This window comes from Perca fluviatilis, chromosome 5, assembly GCF_010015445.1.
Source record: "Perca fluviatilis chromosome 5, GENO_Pfluv_1.0, whole genome shotgun sequence".
Taxonomy (NCBI): domain Eukaryota; kingdom Metazoa; phylum Chordata; class Actinopteri; order Perciformes; family Percidae; genus Perca; species Perca fluviatilis.
In genome coordinates, this window is record NC_053116.1 from 16,535,595 (window position 1) to 16,549,229 (window position 13,635).

At 40.4% G+C, this 13,635-nt stretch overlaps 1 protein-coding gene and 1 long non-coding RNA gene across 21 annotated transcripts in view; one reads left to right on the forward strand and one right to left on the reverse strand.

Annotated features, from left to right (window-relative positions):
• tmcc1a (transmembrane and coiled-coil domain family 1a) overlaps positions 1-13,635 on the reverse strand; it is a 48,569-nt gene that overhangs the window by 7,077 nt on the left and 27,857 nt on the right. For 17 of the 20 annotated variants that reach the window (XM_039799897.1, XM_039799895.1, XM_039799894.1 and 14 more), the window contains one exon: positions 24-281. In XM_039799897.1, coding sequence (XP_039655831.1) covers positions 24-281 — 258 coding nt within the window. Of the gene's footprint in view, positions 1-23; positions 282-1,802; positions 1,977-9,124; positions 9,998-13,635 lie in introns of those variants that run through there. The other 3 variants (XM_039799905.1, XM_039799908.1, XM_039799906.1) reach the window with 3 other exon arrangements.
• LOC120558722 lies at positions 8,675-10,241 on the forward strand. The gene is made up of 2 exons (XR_005639171.1): positions 8,675-8,917; positions 9,113-10,241. It is a non-coding gene; the product is annotated as an uncharacterized LOC120558722 (long non-coding RNA).

A 13,635-nucleotide genomic window follows, 5' to 3' on the forward strand; every position in this document is an offset into this window, starting at 1 on the left:
AGTGCAACAACTCCTAATTTTACCTGTTTGATGCGTGTGCTTTGCTGTTTGTCAGCATTGTTGGCTAGTTTGAGGTACTCTGCAACGTTGTCATCCCTGGCTGTCTGCTCGATCTTAATTTGCTCTGTGAGTTTAAGGATTTTCTGTTGCAGCTGGGCGATTGCCTGCTTTGTGCGCTGAGGGTCTGGGGTGCCATCCTCACCTCCAGGGAATGAACCGTCTGCACCACATGAAACAGCCAGGGGTGTTTGTCCCAGCCCGCTCACCTCCAGCCGGTCAATCTGACAGTGAAAAGAAGAGAGGAAGATTGGGGAGTAAAGGAAAGGAGGGATTTGGGGGGGGGGTTGAAAAAAGGGATGAAAAAAGTGTGAGTTGCCTATTGAGAGTTCTCAGTCATTTTGCTGACACGCACTGAAAACAGAGGCTTCTGCATTTCTGCAGCCAGTCATCAGGGAGAAGGGCAAATTGAGACAGTTGAAAAGGCCACTCACGGTCAGTTTGTCTAAAGAGGAAGATGAAAGACTTTTTTTTCTCCATTCATTTACAAAGAAAAGAAACTAGAAGAAAAAAAATGACTTTCATAATTTCCCACACATCTATACAAAACTAAATGTTTCCAAGTGTGAATCCACAGCTATCCACAAGTCTCTTTTTCTTTTGGAAAACAGGCAAGAACAGACTGAAAAGAGTATCAGCCTAATCTCTGTAGGGCTGCAACTAACGATTATTTTCATTATTATTATTATTATTATTATTATTATTATTATTATTATTATTATATATTATTTTCTCGATGAATCGATTATTTGTTTGGTCTATAAAATGTCAGAAAATGGTGAAAAATGTTGATCAGTGTTTTCCAAAGCCCAAGATGACGTTCTCTTGTCCTGTCCACAACTCAAAGATATTGAGTTTACTGTCACAGAGGAGCTAAGAGACCAGAAAATATTCACATTTAAGAAGCTGGAATCAGATGTTTTCCTTTTAATAAAAAATAATAATCAAACCGATTAATCGAGTATCAAAATAGTTGCTGATTAATTTAATAGTTGACAACTAATCAATTAATTGTTGCAGCTCTAAATCTCTGTTTTTGTTTGTTCAGGTTGCGACAATATAGGACAAGACTGACAGGATATTAGATTTTTGCTCACAACAGAATTATTTGTCTGTTTAGTTCAGACACTGACCGGATTTTGTCAAACAAGGCATTTGTGTTAAAACCAAAAAAATCTAAAACTGGGATTTTCCTAAAACTATATTAACTCTACCTGAAAAGATGATGAACCTAGTAGCACCTTCAATCAGAGGCATCCAAGAGCCAATGTGATTCATTTCCTTCAACGCCTCGGGGGGAAGAACATACAGAACACTGCGATACTGCTGGAGCTAAACGCTCAAAAAAGGGATTGTAATCGAAATATCCCTCTCATCAGTAAGCATGCACACACAATAAACAGCTGAACCTGACAGCACAGCTTGGAGGCCCAGAAGCCACCCAGAAAAACAAAAAGCCGGGGAGGACCAGGGAAAGTGTTCGAGCAAACATCCACCACTCAGCCTCTGAAAAGGCTCGTCATTATTACCACGGCGGCTCACCTGCACGCCCGATAGCATGACTAATGATGACAGTCAACACAGTCAGACCACAGCGTCTCCGGTACAAAGCAAAACTCCATACAAACGTTTATTTCTGACAAATGACTAAAAGTACACAGAAATTACCCCAAACTAGCTCTTTTTGAGAAATCATCTTCTGTCACAGAATTGCGACCTTAACGCGCGCAAAAAAAGGGGCTCACCTTTCCATTCGTCAAACGGAAAAATTGTTCCCAGTGCATTTTCCCCAAAGTGAAGGCGAGCTGTGTATTTTCATCGGTCCTGACACTTTGTTGAAGTTAAAGAGCTAAGTCCGCGACGGCTCTTTTAAGTTTCGCCGGGCACGCCTGTCGCTACAACTCGCCGGGCTTGTTGTGAAAGTTAAAGCACACCTAACAGGCAGAGCGGGAAGCCCCGCCCCCTCCCCTCCCAGCTGAGAGATGACGTCGTCCACCGAGCTGCACGGGAGGCAGCCGTCAATCATCCTCACCAAGAGCAAAAATAGCTCCTTAGTCAGGGACTTTATGTTACTGTAAAAGATTCACTGAGAGACTTAGCCTACAACATCCACAGAAAAATAGGAATACTACTACAACACTTAATAACTGGTATAACCAGGCTACTACAATTACTTTGTCTATCAGTATTAGAATTACAATAGTAGGCCTAGTTACATTTATTCAAGTACCTGAGGTACTTGTATTTAAGTATTTCTATTGATGCTATTTGATACTTGTACCTCACAAATATTCAGAAGGAAATACACCTTTTTATTACTCCACTACATTTATTTGACAGCTATAGTCATTACCTACTTTTCAAACTAAGATTTTACATACAAAATATGTGATCCGTTTATAACATATGATGCACTAATGTAGATTAACATATAAAATGAGCTCTAACTCAACCAACTTCAACAGTAAACTGCTACTTACACAAAAATGCATAAATGATAATCCAAGGAGCTTTCCGTGGTACAGGAATTGCAACTAGGGAATTATTACATGGGAATGTCATTCATACAGTAACTGAGCTCACTGTTGCCACTTTTAACAACAAATGAATGAATAAACTACATGGAAGAATGAGCAACAAAACCACACAAAACACTTGGTGATCAGTATCTCCAACCTACACCACAAAAATGAGACAGTTTCTTAGTTTATTTTATTTTTTTTACAGTATATTGGATAATAATGTTTTAAATGATAACCGGCAAGGGTGGCAAACGTTTTGCAATCAGAGTTCATATGTGAAGTGAAATCGAGTTGAACAAGAGGCTACAGGGCAGATTGCGGGTGTGGGCCTTGATGTGAGACTATCTCTCTGTTTGTGTCAGCAAATAGACAGTACCTCTAGAGGGCAAGAAAAACCAGTTTGACATCCACACACACACACACACACACCACACACACACCACACACACACCACACACACACACACACAATTTGGAAACATTTGGCAAGTCATTTACAATGTTTAGGTGATTTGCTTTACAATGAAATTGTTTTGCATCATGTTGATTACTGTACAACAGTGTTAAATAGAAGAAGGACCACATCCATGAGTCAATTGACCTAACAACTGTTGTGTACAGTAAGTCTAATCATGATCAAATCCCCTTGACAGGCGGCCAAGGTGATCAAATGAATCAGAGAAATAGAACAGCCTGCTGGGCTGGCACAGTAGAGAGAACTAAGAGGTGACGTATCAGAGCGGCACATGGTCTGTTCTCGGCTATAAACAAAACAGTATTAATAGCTTTATGAGGGCGAGCATGATTGAAGTTCTTATTTAATCCATATGAGCATTCCATGGGGTAAAATGTGAAGATTTCCCAGTTTGCTTTAGTCTTACAGATGACTACATTATCTGAATAATTAAATATGTGCCCTCTGACTAAAGATATACCATAGATAAAGAGGGCAAAGGACGAGTCTGCTAAACCCTTTGGACTGGAGTACCGTGTAATACAGAGGAGATAAGAAGGCCTAATGATCTGTACACACTGGTAACAAATCAACAGCCTGTTACTGGTCATAGATCTGAGTTCTTCTGTACTGTATTTGAAGGAACCACAGAGCTGTATACAAGAGTGTACCCTCTTTTACAGCTCTACAGACATTCATACAGTTCATATTCTCTGTCACTGTTAACTGCACATTTATGATCTCATTTGTATACAGACTCATACGGTTATGTTCCCACACATAGCAAAGTAATGCTTGAGCCCCAGCTTTCTGATACATATAATTCCAGTTACTGAACAAATTTTCTGTACAATCAGTGTCATCCCCAAATGGTCCTGTTTTTCTGTGACTAATCATGCATGTAATTAAAGATGGTGCGCTGAATGATTAAGCTTATTTCCCAGGGTTAACAGAACCAAACATGTTGATGTGCTGAGCCACTGAAGCAAGAAGCGACAGGCACTGCATCACTGGAGCTTGTTGCCTAATGAGGGAAGCTGAGTGTGTGTGTGTCTGTAATTGGGGGGGGGGCTGCCTGATCCCGCTCTGATTAGAGACTTTATCAGTTAAAAAAGACAAAAGGTTTTGCATGGACCTGTCCCCTGCCCTATGGCCTTTTGCATACACACATAGAGGAAGGAGTCTGTTCATACTCCTCCCTAGTCCCAAACTGGGTCCACCTGCTGGTGGACCAGGTTGCACAACAGCCTCTGATCCAAGTAAAGCTGTTTAGAGCTGTGAAAAAGCAACCCTGACTTACCTTAGATCCCCTAAAGGCCTGGGAAAAGCCCAGCCAAACCTAAACTCTCAGACGGCCATACGTCTTATACACACAGGCATTCAGAAAGCATTACTAGGCTAATGTTGTTAGATATGCATCACTCATAATTAGATACATGCAACAAGAACATCTTGTACTGGCCCATCTCAATCTCACGCAGCTACACATATGCTTCAAATTCCTTGCCTGCTCAATGTAGGTCATAGAGCAGAAAATGGACTGATGCTGTCATGAGACCCTTTTCCATACCTGGGCCGCTGCGGCAAGGACTGAGCCTTGGTACATGGGGCGCATGCTCCACCAGGTGAGCCACCAGGGCGCCTCTGTCATCTTGGTTTCTACTCGTCTAAGTCCTGTTTAATGTGTTTGTTGTTTTGTAAGATAACTCAGGTGAGTTCAGGTTCAGTAAAGGTCGAGATGGTCTGACAGCCAAAGAGTGGAAACAGACAGTCTTAACCTCTTGTCACACACGCTGACCAGGTCAGGGCGAGTGGAATTTGAACCCGTTTTCCATCGACTGCTGCTTATTTTTTAAGGATGAAGAATATTTACACCACATGTTGAAGAATGAAACAAAACCCTCATAATATTTATGTTTTAGACTTATAGCTTATTTAGTTGTCTTTAATACAGTATGTACTGTAAACATGGCAATCATAAACCACAGCATTAAGCTGAGCTTTGATTGTTTTGAATACAAACATTTAGGTCTAGTTAGTTACCCTTTCTATTTTCTTTTACACAAAAAACTGTTATCTATGGTCAAGGTCAAGTTTCTATTTGTATGTGAGTGCAAACGTACAGTACCTTGTTGGTTGTTATGCCTTGCATTCCTGTGATGTCAGCTTGTGTGTGTACCAAGATGCACACACACCAGGACACTACTGTTCTGCTCTACACCTCTTCTACTGCATCATTCTTTGAAGTACAGAAAAGGTACAGGTACAGCACTGACTTGTCACAGCACATCCGAGTATTAGTGGTTAAAGGTTGGTTCTCCAACCTTGCTTATCTACAGAGTTCAATATCCATGAGCAACGGGACCTTGGATCCATGATGGATATAAGAATCAGGGTTTTAAGGTGAGTTAGTGCTGTGTAAACAGTCATTTAGAATTTTACAGCTGCCTTCTCTCCATTTATACCACTTGGATGTCTCGGACCTTATCACTCAGCAGGCCGCGAAGCCAATCAACTCTGACTGACTGAACTTCACACTCCTGATTAGCTGGTTTGATCTTTAACCCTGGAGTCAATCAAAAAAGTGGTCGTCATTACAAAATATGACATAGTGACCCTGATTTTGTTTTATTAAACAGATACATTTGTATGAGTTTGTGCCTGAACTGTGTAGTTGGGGTTGTTAGAGCAGAGATGAGCACGCAATGAAGTGCATGCGGGTCCATGGAGTGTGTAGCTGCAATTAGTTATTGATAGTCAGAGGTGTCAAGTAACGAAGTACAAATACTTCGTTACCTTACTTAAGTAGAAATTTGGGGTATCTATACTTTACTAGAGTAATTATTTTACAGCTGACTTTTTACTTCTACTCCTTACAGTTTCACACAATTATCTGTACTTTCTACTTCTTACATTTTAAAAATAGCTTTGTTACTCCTATTTCAGTTTGGCTTGTTTTCATTCCGACTTGTCATCGTTCAAAAACACACACACAAAAAAAACCTATCCAGGTAAATCGTGCCATCCGGATAGAGTGAATTTGATTGTGGTTGGATGAGAAGTATAAACATACAGTATGCCATTCTGACACCCTATTGGATTGTACGCGATCCATCGCACCTGCACATGACACAAATCACGTGACACTCCAGCAAGGAAATAGCAGACGTTTGTAGCCTAGTACGCAGATGTCCGTGGCAGAGACTCAAGAGGACTTGAGCGAAATGTCCCAACCAAGCACCAACGAGGAGGTTGGTAGCCAGGAAGACCAGCCAACCCTTCTACATCCCTGGCCATACCTGGAAGAATTTTTCGAAATGGTTGGATGCAAAAACAACTCCTTTCGAATGCGCTGCAAGCTCTGCACACCCAAGTACCACGAGCTAATTACAATACTTATAGGCAACTAGTCATCATATCTTCCGCTCCATGAAACATGGTAATGCTCAGTAGTACACATACTACTACTAGTAGTACACATAATGGTGTTGCTGCTGCAACACCATTATGTGTACCATCTTTTTTGGGATCAATAAAAAAAAATCGAATCTAATTTAATACATGGTTCTTTAATGTATTTGCATAGTACTAAAATGCGTTCATTTTCAATGGACATAAATTCGTCTGAAACAGGTGCATCCCACATTTTTCAACATTAACATTTTAATATAACATTATAGTAACATATAATGTTTTTTTGTGGAGGTGGGGTAGTGCACTATAGGCCCCTGTGACACGGCCTAAGCTTTTGTCCTATATGGCATTTTTTCCCTTACATTATTTTTACTTTTATACTTTAAGTAGTTTTGAAACCAGTACTTTTACATCTTTTAGTCATGCGTGATGAGTAATTTGACCGGGTAGCACATGACCTCGGAGCCAAACACCCTTCAGAAGCTTTTTCACCTGGTCGAACATTGACCGAGTTGCGTTATCAGCTGAATAGCTTTACGCGGGCTTATTGATTCGTAAGATACCTCACTAATTTCCCGGAATGATAATTAAACTTCTAATATTCAGTGAAGAATAGCGTGACTGCATGATTGTAAAGTTTGAGTACACCAGAAGTTTATTAACACTTGCCTGCTGGCTTTCTCTCTGCTGTTGTTGTTGCTGCTTAAGACAGGTTCTTGCCTCTATTAATAACAACACGGAAGAGATACAACAAAAATATTTATTAATTTAACTTATTTTTTAAAGTAAGTGCTGTAGTATAACTAGCAGGTTATAATTGAGGTAAGTTTGGAGACATTACCTTATTTAATCATTAAATTAATAAATATTTTTGTTGTATCTCTTTTTGGTGTTGTAATTTCTAGACGGCCCTAAGCACTCAGTAGCAGCAGCAGCAGCAGAGACGAGAATCCAGCAGGCAAGTGTTATTTACATACACTTCTGGTGTACTTACAAACTTTACAATCCATCATTTTATGAGTGCATAACCTATTTGTACTAGTGTAGAAGTTTGGTATCATTTCGGGCATTATTAGTGGGGTAATGTACAAGAGACACTCTCGGATCCATTAGCGCCTGCACTAAGCTATTCAGCTAATAACGCTAACTCGTCCAATGTTCGACCCAGCTGAAAAAAGCTCGTTTGGCTCGAGATCATGGTGCAAAGGACCCTAGGGTGAAATTACTCCGAACCATCACTTTAAGTAAAAAGCTTGAGTCTTCAACTTCTACAGATGTCTTTTTAAACCCTAGTATCTATACTTCTACTTGAGTAATGAATGTGAATACTTTTGACACCTCTGTTGATAGTTATTTAGTTATCAAAAACATCAGCGCATGTGACAAATCTGTACTACATTTAACACTAATCCTTTTTTCTACCATGTCCTTTTCATTTCCTCATGGTTTCAGTTCCCATCCAGGCATTAAAAAAGTGCTAAAAGTGACACAAAAGAGATATTTCTAATAGAAATATGCTTTTTGTTTCCCTTAAGTTTATCCAATGTGGCAACAATGAACCCTTTCACCAGATATGGAAAATTACATAACTCCATGTTTTGCTGGACAAAAGGCAGTTTACTCAACACATTCACTCATGAATTAGCACAAAACCAAACACAATCTACTAATAATCATGAATGACAGGCACACACACACACACAGGTTTGTGGCACTATCTTTTTTTTTTTTTTTTAAGATTATGTTTTGGGCATTTTAGGCCTTTATTTTGACAGGACAGATGAAGACATGAAAGGGGAGAGAGAGGGGGAACCCGGGCCCACTGCGTCACGGAGTAACCCTCTATATATGGACGCCCGCTCTACCAACTGAGCTATCTGGGCACCCATTGTGGCACTATCTTTGTGGGGACCCGTCATTGACATAATGCATTCCCTAGCCCCTTACCCTAACCTTAACCATCACAACTAAATACCTAACCTTAACCCTTACCCTCACCCTAACCATAACCTAATTCTATCCCTAATCCTACAACCAAGTCTTAACCCTCAAACTGCCCTTTAAACTTGTGGGGTCCAGCATTTTGGCCCCGCAAAGCTGTAAGGAACCCACAAGTATACTGGACTCCCAGTTTTAGGACCCCACGAATATAGTTAAACAAGCTCACACACACACACACACACACACACACACACACACACACACACACACACACACACACACACACACACACACACACACACACACACACACAGCTAATGCCAGTGCATTTCCTAAGGAATTCAGAGGGTGTGAGAAAAGCCTTTCGTGTTCACAACCAAGAGAACGAAACACACATTAGCTAGAGTGCAGGTCTGAGGAGAAAGAGGAAAAAAAACAGAGGCTTTTCTAGGGCCCCACTATCACAACAAATGATTTCAAGACCAAATCCTTTTCACACCAAGAGTTTGGTCTCCTACCAGATTTTGCGGGTGAGTTATGAAACACCTTCTATGCTTTCAACACATATTCATATTTAGACACAGGACACATAACACACCCATTTTAAGGTGAGTAGCCGTATAAACACCATATCAATGTAAACATGTACTGGATTCATGACATGGCTTGAATCATTAAGGAAGTGAATAAAATGAGTCAAAACCTCAAAAACATACTATTTACAGGTGGAGACTCACAGTGGTGGGAGTAGGAAGTGGAGAGGTGTCAGCAGTTACCAGGTTGAGGATGACCTCCATGGCGGGGAGACACATGCACACGGCCTGGACTGGACTTTTGTTTGGTCTGTCTGTCTGTCTATCGGTTTGTGTTTCCCTCGGGAGACGACCACAGCCGGGTGAGAGGTGACGAGCGTGGCCCTAGGAGAGCACTCATCACTCAGGACACTTCTCCCAAACAAAGTCCACTTGACTCAAAATCCACCGGACAAAGACTCTAATTGACAACAAGGAAGTAGAGACTCTTAGGAATTACTGTTGGCTCGATTGAATATCCAGAATCCATAGAGTGCCGGGTACCTCCAGCAGTGAACCATGACTATTGATAGCCGCAGAGTCTAGGGAGTGTTGTGCTGCTGGTTCACAGAGCAGTCGCTCCTCAAAGCCCATGACCACGCTTCAGTGCCAACACACGCTTCGCAGTACACAGCAACAGGCAGAGAGCCTATGGAGCACACATATATGCGCTTCGATAAGCATGACTCCCACAGACAGCGTGCATTCGTGGGAGAGCAAGGACTTCTCTGGAGCAAAGGGTCCGTCTGATGTGGGTTTGGGGTGACAGAGCAGAGGCGGTTAAACAGATGAAGACTTGCAGGGTTGGATGGTTAAAAGAAGGAAGAGTTTACTGTGAAGTTAAGTGTTCAAAGAGTCCGTTGGGGATAAAATCCTCAGAGGGTGAAAAGAGAGGCAGAGACCCAGAGGACGGATGTGAGGGGAGCGAGGGAGCAGACAGCAAAAAAAAGAGCCCACCAGGAGCTGTCACTGAGAGGGAGCGAGAGAGGCAGCTAAGGAAAGAGGGGTTGTGAGAAAGCTTTGTGAAGGGAGGAGGGGGGGGCTTTTCTTCTGTTGGAGTTTCTAGGCCAGCTCAGCTCCAAAACAGGGGCTAACTCAGGCATAAAGAAAGGGAGAAAAATCTTCCACTCCCGCCTTTTAATTATTACACAGTATGATTGTCGCAACCAATCAGTTTCCCAGGTTATCATGCTGTTATGAATCACTTTCCACTGCCTGTGTGCGCTAACAAACGGGGCTATACCAAATGTTACTGCCAACCAATAAAACACACAAAAATGCCTGATCTGTGCTTAAAAAGGCATGTTTTTTTTTTTTTTTTTACATACATTGTATGTATGAAATACAAAGATGCAAAGGATTGGACAGTTTTGGTTTAATGTAGAAAAAAATCTTGCACCCAAGAAAGCCCTGGTTTACACAGATTACACGGTCATATGACGATTACAAAGCTGCTATTCAAAACTGCGCATACGTGTGCACACATGACTATAGCCTATGGCTGCATCACTGCGTTACTTATCCACTGACGAGAAGTGCTTCAACACTGCTTTGGTAATATTCTATTGCAATTTCACAGCAACAGCATGGTGATCACTTTTACTAGAATTCGTATGCTTAATTATGTTTGCAGGAAACAATTCATAGGCACCATTAACGGTAGGAAAGTTGTCACTTTAGATTAATCTTATTCGTACAGGTAGTGTAAGACTTTTGTTTTATCTCTTATACTCCTATTTTTGTACAATTTCAACTGCAAATTCAATGGATATTTTTATGGTCACTATCACAACTCAGGGGTTAACAGTCTGCATTAAAACGCACACAAAATCCTATTTATATTCTCCCACAAACACCATCTAATAAGCTTAGGCGCATTGTTCTCCATAATAAAATCTTGGTGTTTGTGAGCCATCACTTCCAAAAGTGTACAAACCAATTAGGGAGAAAAAGCAAAGCAGGGAGCGTAGGGGGTAAGGCAGGACAAGGGCTACTAAAGACTTCTGTGCAGAAGCCGACAGGATGGAGGGGGAGAGGAGAGCATGAATACATGCTTTAATGAGAGAGCAGGAGGACTTAAGGGACTGGAAAAGAGAGGGTAGGATTTAGGGAAAAGGCTGCTTATATAAGAACAAACCTAACTTTCTCAAATGGGAGGGCAAGTGTGTGACATGTAGGTTTGACCCCAGTATTAAATTGATGCAACACATGGCAGCATCAGTCCTAACCCAGTCCTAACGATGCAAAAAAAAGTCAGTTATTCCAAAGGTGAATATCATGAAAGCTACATTTCCTTTATTTCCCTTCACTTTTAACACTTTCCATTTACACATACATTTCACTGTCTTTATAACTTAATTTAAGCAAGCGGCCTCACACACCCACGCGTTGGGTTACACCAGCTATTCGTAAAGTCCTTCCTAAGACCTTAGTAGCTACTGACTAGTGTCACGTACGTACATTTTGTTTTTTGTGATATGTGTAATCCTAGTCTTCCCAATTCATATCATTATTAAACAGAATTTCAATCTCAAGACAGATATGTTGACAATATTAGCAAAGCTAATGTTAGTTACCCTAGCAAGCTAGTTCATTTAGCTAGTTACACATGGCAGTTAGTAAGAGTAAATATTAAGTAACAAATAATCTCTATGTAAGAACTTGTTTGTGTGGTGTAACCCTTTTTAAATTTAGTGATTGGTAATTTGACACTTAGTAATAACAAGGCCAAGTGCGAACAGTGGGTGAACTTGTTTCTGGACTGGGAGCATAAGTACATGTAAATCTTACTTGGACTAATACAAGTTAAATTTGTCATAAGGTTGTTGTTATTGTTGTTTTTAAATGGCTTAACTGTCAATCATAAGTCACTTAGGGGAAATCCACACTGTTCAGACTAATAGGTTCATTTCAGACATGAGTCATTCTTTGCCCTGCTCTCAGTGTCATTCTAGGAATTCTAGGTCATCCAGCAGCTCCTGACAGTCCAGGAATACCCAAGCTTTCAGGGTGACTCAGGACAGGACTGGTAGCATGCCTTAACATATCTGAAATAGCAGAGTGGCTCCGCAATGAAAAATTCATAGAGGAGGTGAGGGGGTGGGGGTGAGGTTGGGGGTCCAATTTGTCAGATGAGATTTGGAGAAATTGCGTATTTTAATACTGACTGCCCAAAGACTGTGCATATTTTTTCATTAGATGCCATGTGTCTGTTCTATTCTCCACTTAACAATAATGTTGAATGTAGATATTTTCTACAGAAACAAATTTTGGGAGTTTTGTCCCAGTTTCCAGAACATGTGAAGTAGACTGGCAATTAAGTTAACTTATAGTATTTACAATAGATGCATCTTTATGTGAGTGTGTGAGTATATTTGTGCTTATGGGTACAGTAAAAAAACGCTGCTAAGATCCTTTTGTGGCATCTCATTTAATGGGTTTGAGACAGATGTGCCTTGCAGACAAAACAATTTTTCGCTCTCACACACATGCTTTTTACGCATGTGTTAAGAGGACATGACCTGCTGAACTGGTGATGTATGTGGCCAATCCAAAAGGAGGCATGCTTATCTAGTTATATGACACACTCAGCAGTAGGACAGTATCATTTGATCTATTTAGTAGCTTCTATTACAATGACTGGGAACACAGAATATGCATGACAATCATGCAAAAACGCACCAGTAACTAACTCAGTATCGCATTCAAAAAATGTTATGGAGAAATGTTAAACTTTGAAGTCTCACATTTAATTTTTTTAATTAACGTATTGGATATGTTTCATACGACCTTCATTCAACTTCACATAAATAAAGTATATAGGCTTGAGCAGAACATAGAGAACGTATTCACCCACTCTCTTTTTTCAGTTCTACGGCCTTGTTGCTGCTTTTTACTTTGGAATACATTAGAAATAAAAAATGTTTTGTTACATGTGAAGATTTTCTTACACTACTGAGATGACTTAAGTAGATGACAATGATGCAGCAAGTTGCACAGCTTTATCATTGTTATGGAAATTGAAGATTGACAGATCTAAACTAATATGTTTGTAATCATTTGGATGCCCGTCTATTTCATGTGTGGGCTGCATGCAAAAAAAGCTAAATACTCGTATTACTGTTGAAAATCAAGTATTTAAGGGACAGACAGTTTGAAATTAAGAAACAATGATATATTACAGAGAATTCTTGCCACTTGTTCAGGATGCTAATGTGAGCGATTTGTGAGTCATTTATTGCTGATTCCAACTTTCTAATATTTTTTGTTCATAGCTAGTTATCAAAATGTAGCAACTCCCTTGCTTCTATGACAGCAAGCAAGTACACAATATTCAATCTTAGCTCCACAAAATATAACTGCTTTAAAACTCAGTGCCGCCACCCTTGTATCAAACTACTACAGTGAAACTTCAATCTAATGTTTTACATGCAGGGTTTTTCTGATTTCTGGTTTGAAAACAGAGATACTGTACATTTTGAATGGACAATGCTTTGACAGATGAGCTCACACATGAAGGCATACAGAACAACTTGTGTGGAGATGTTTCCTCAGCCAGCTGACGGAGGCAACAGGATTCTCATATTGCATAATATTCATTGGGCCAGGCGGTTGCTACACAGCCATAAAAATTCTGGAAGAATCCAGAAGACAAAGGGAAGAGACTGGCTCTGATG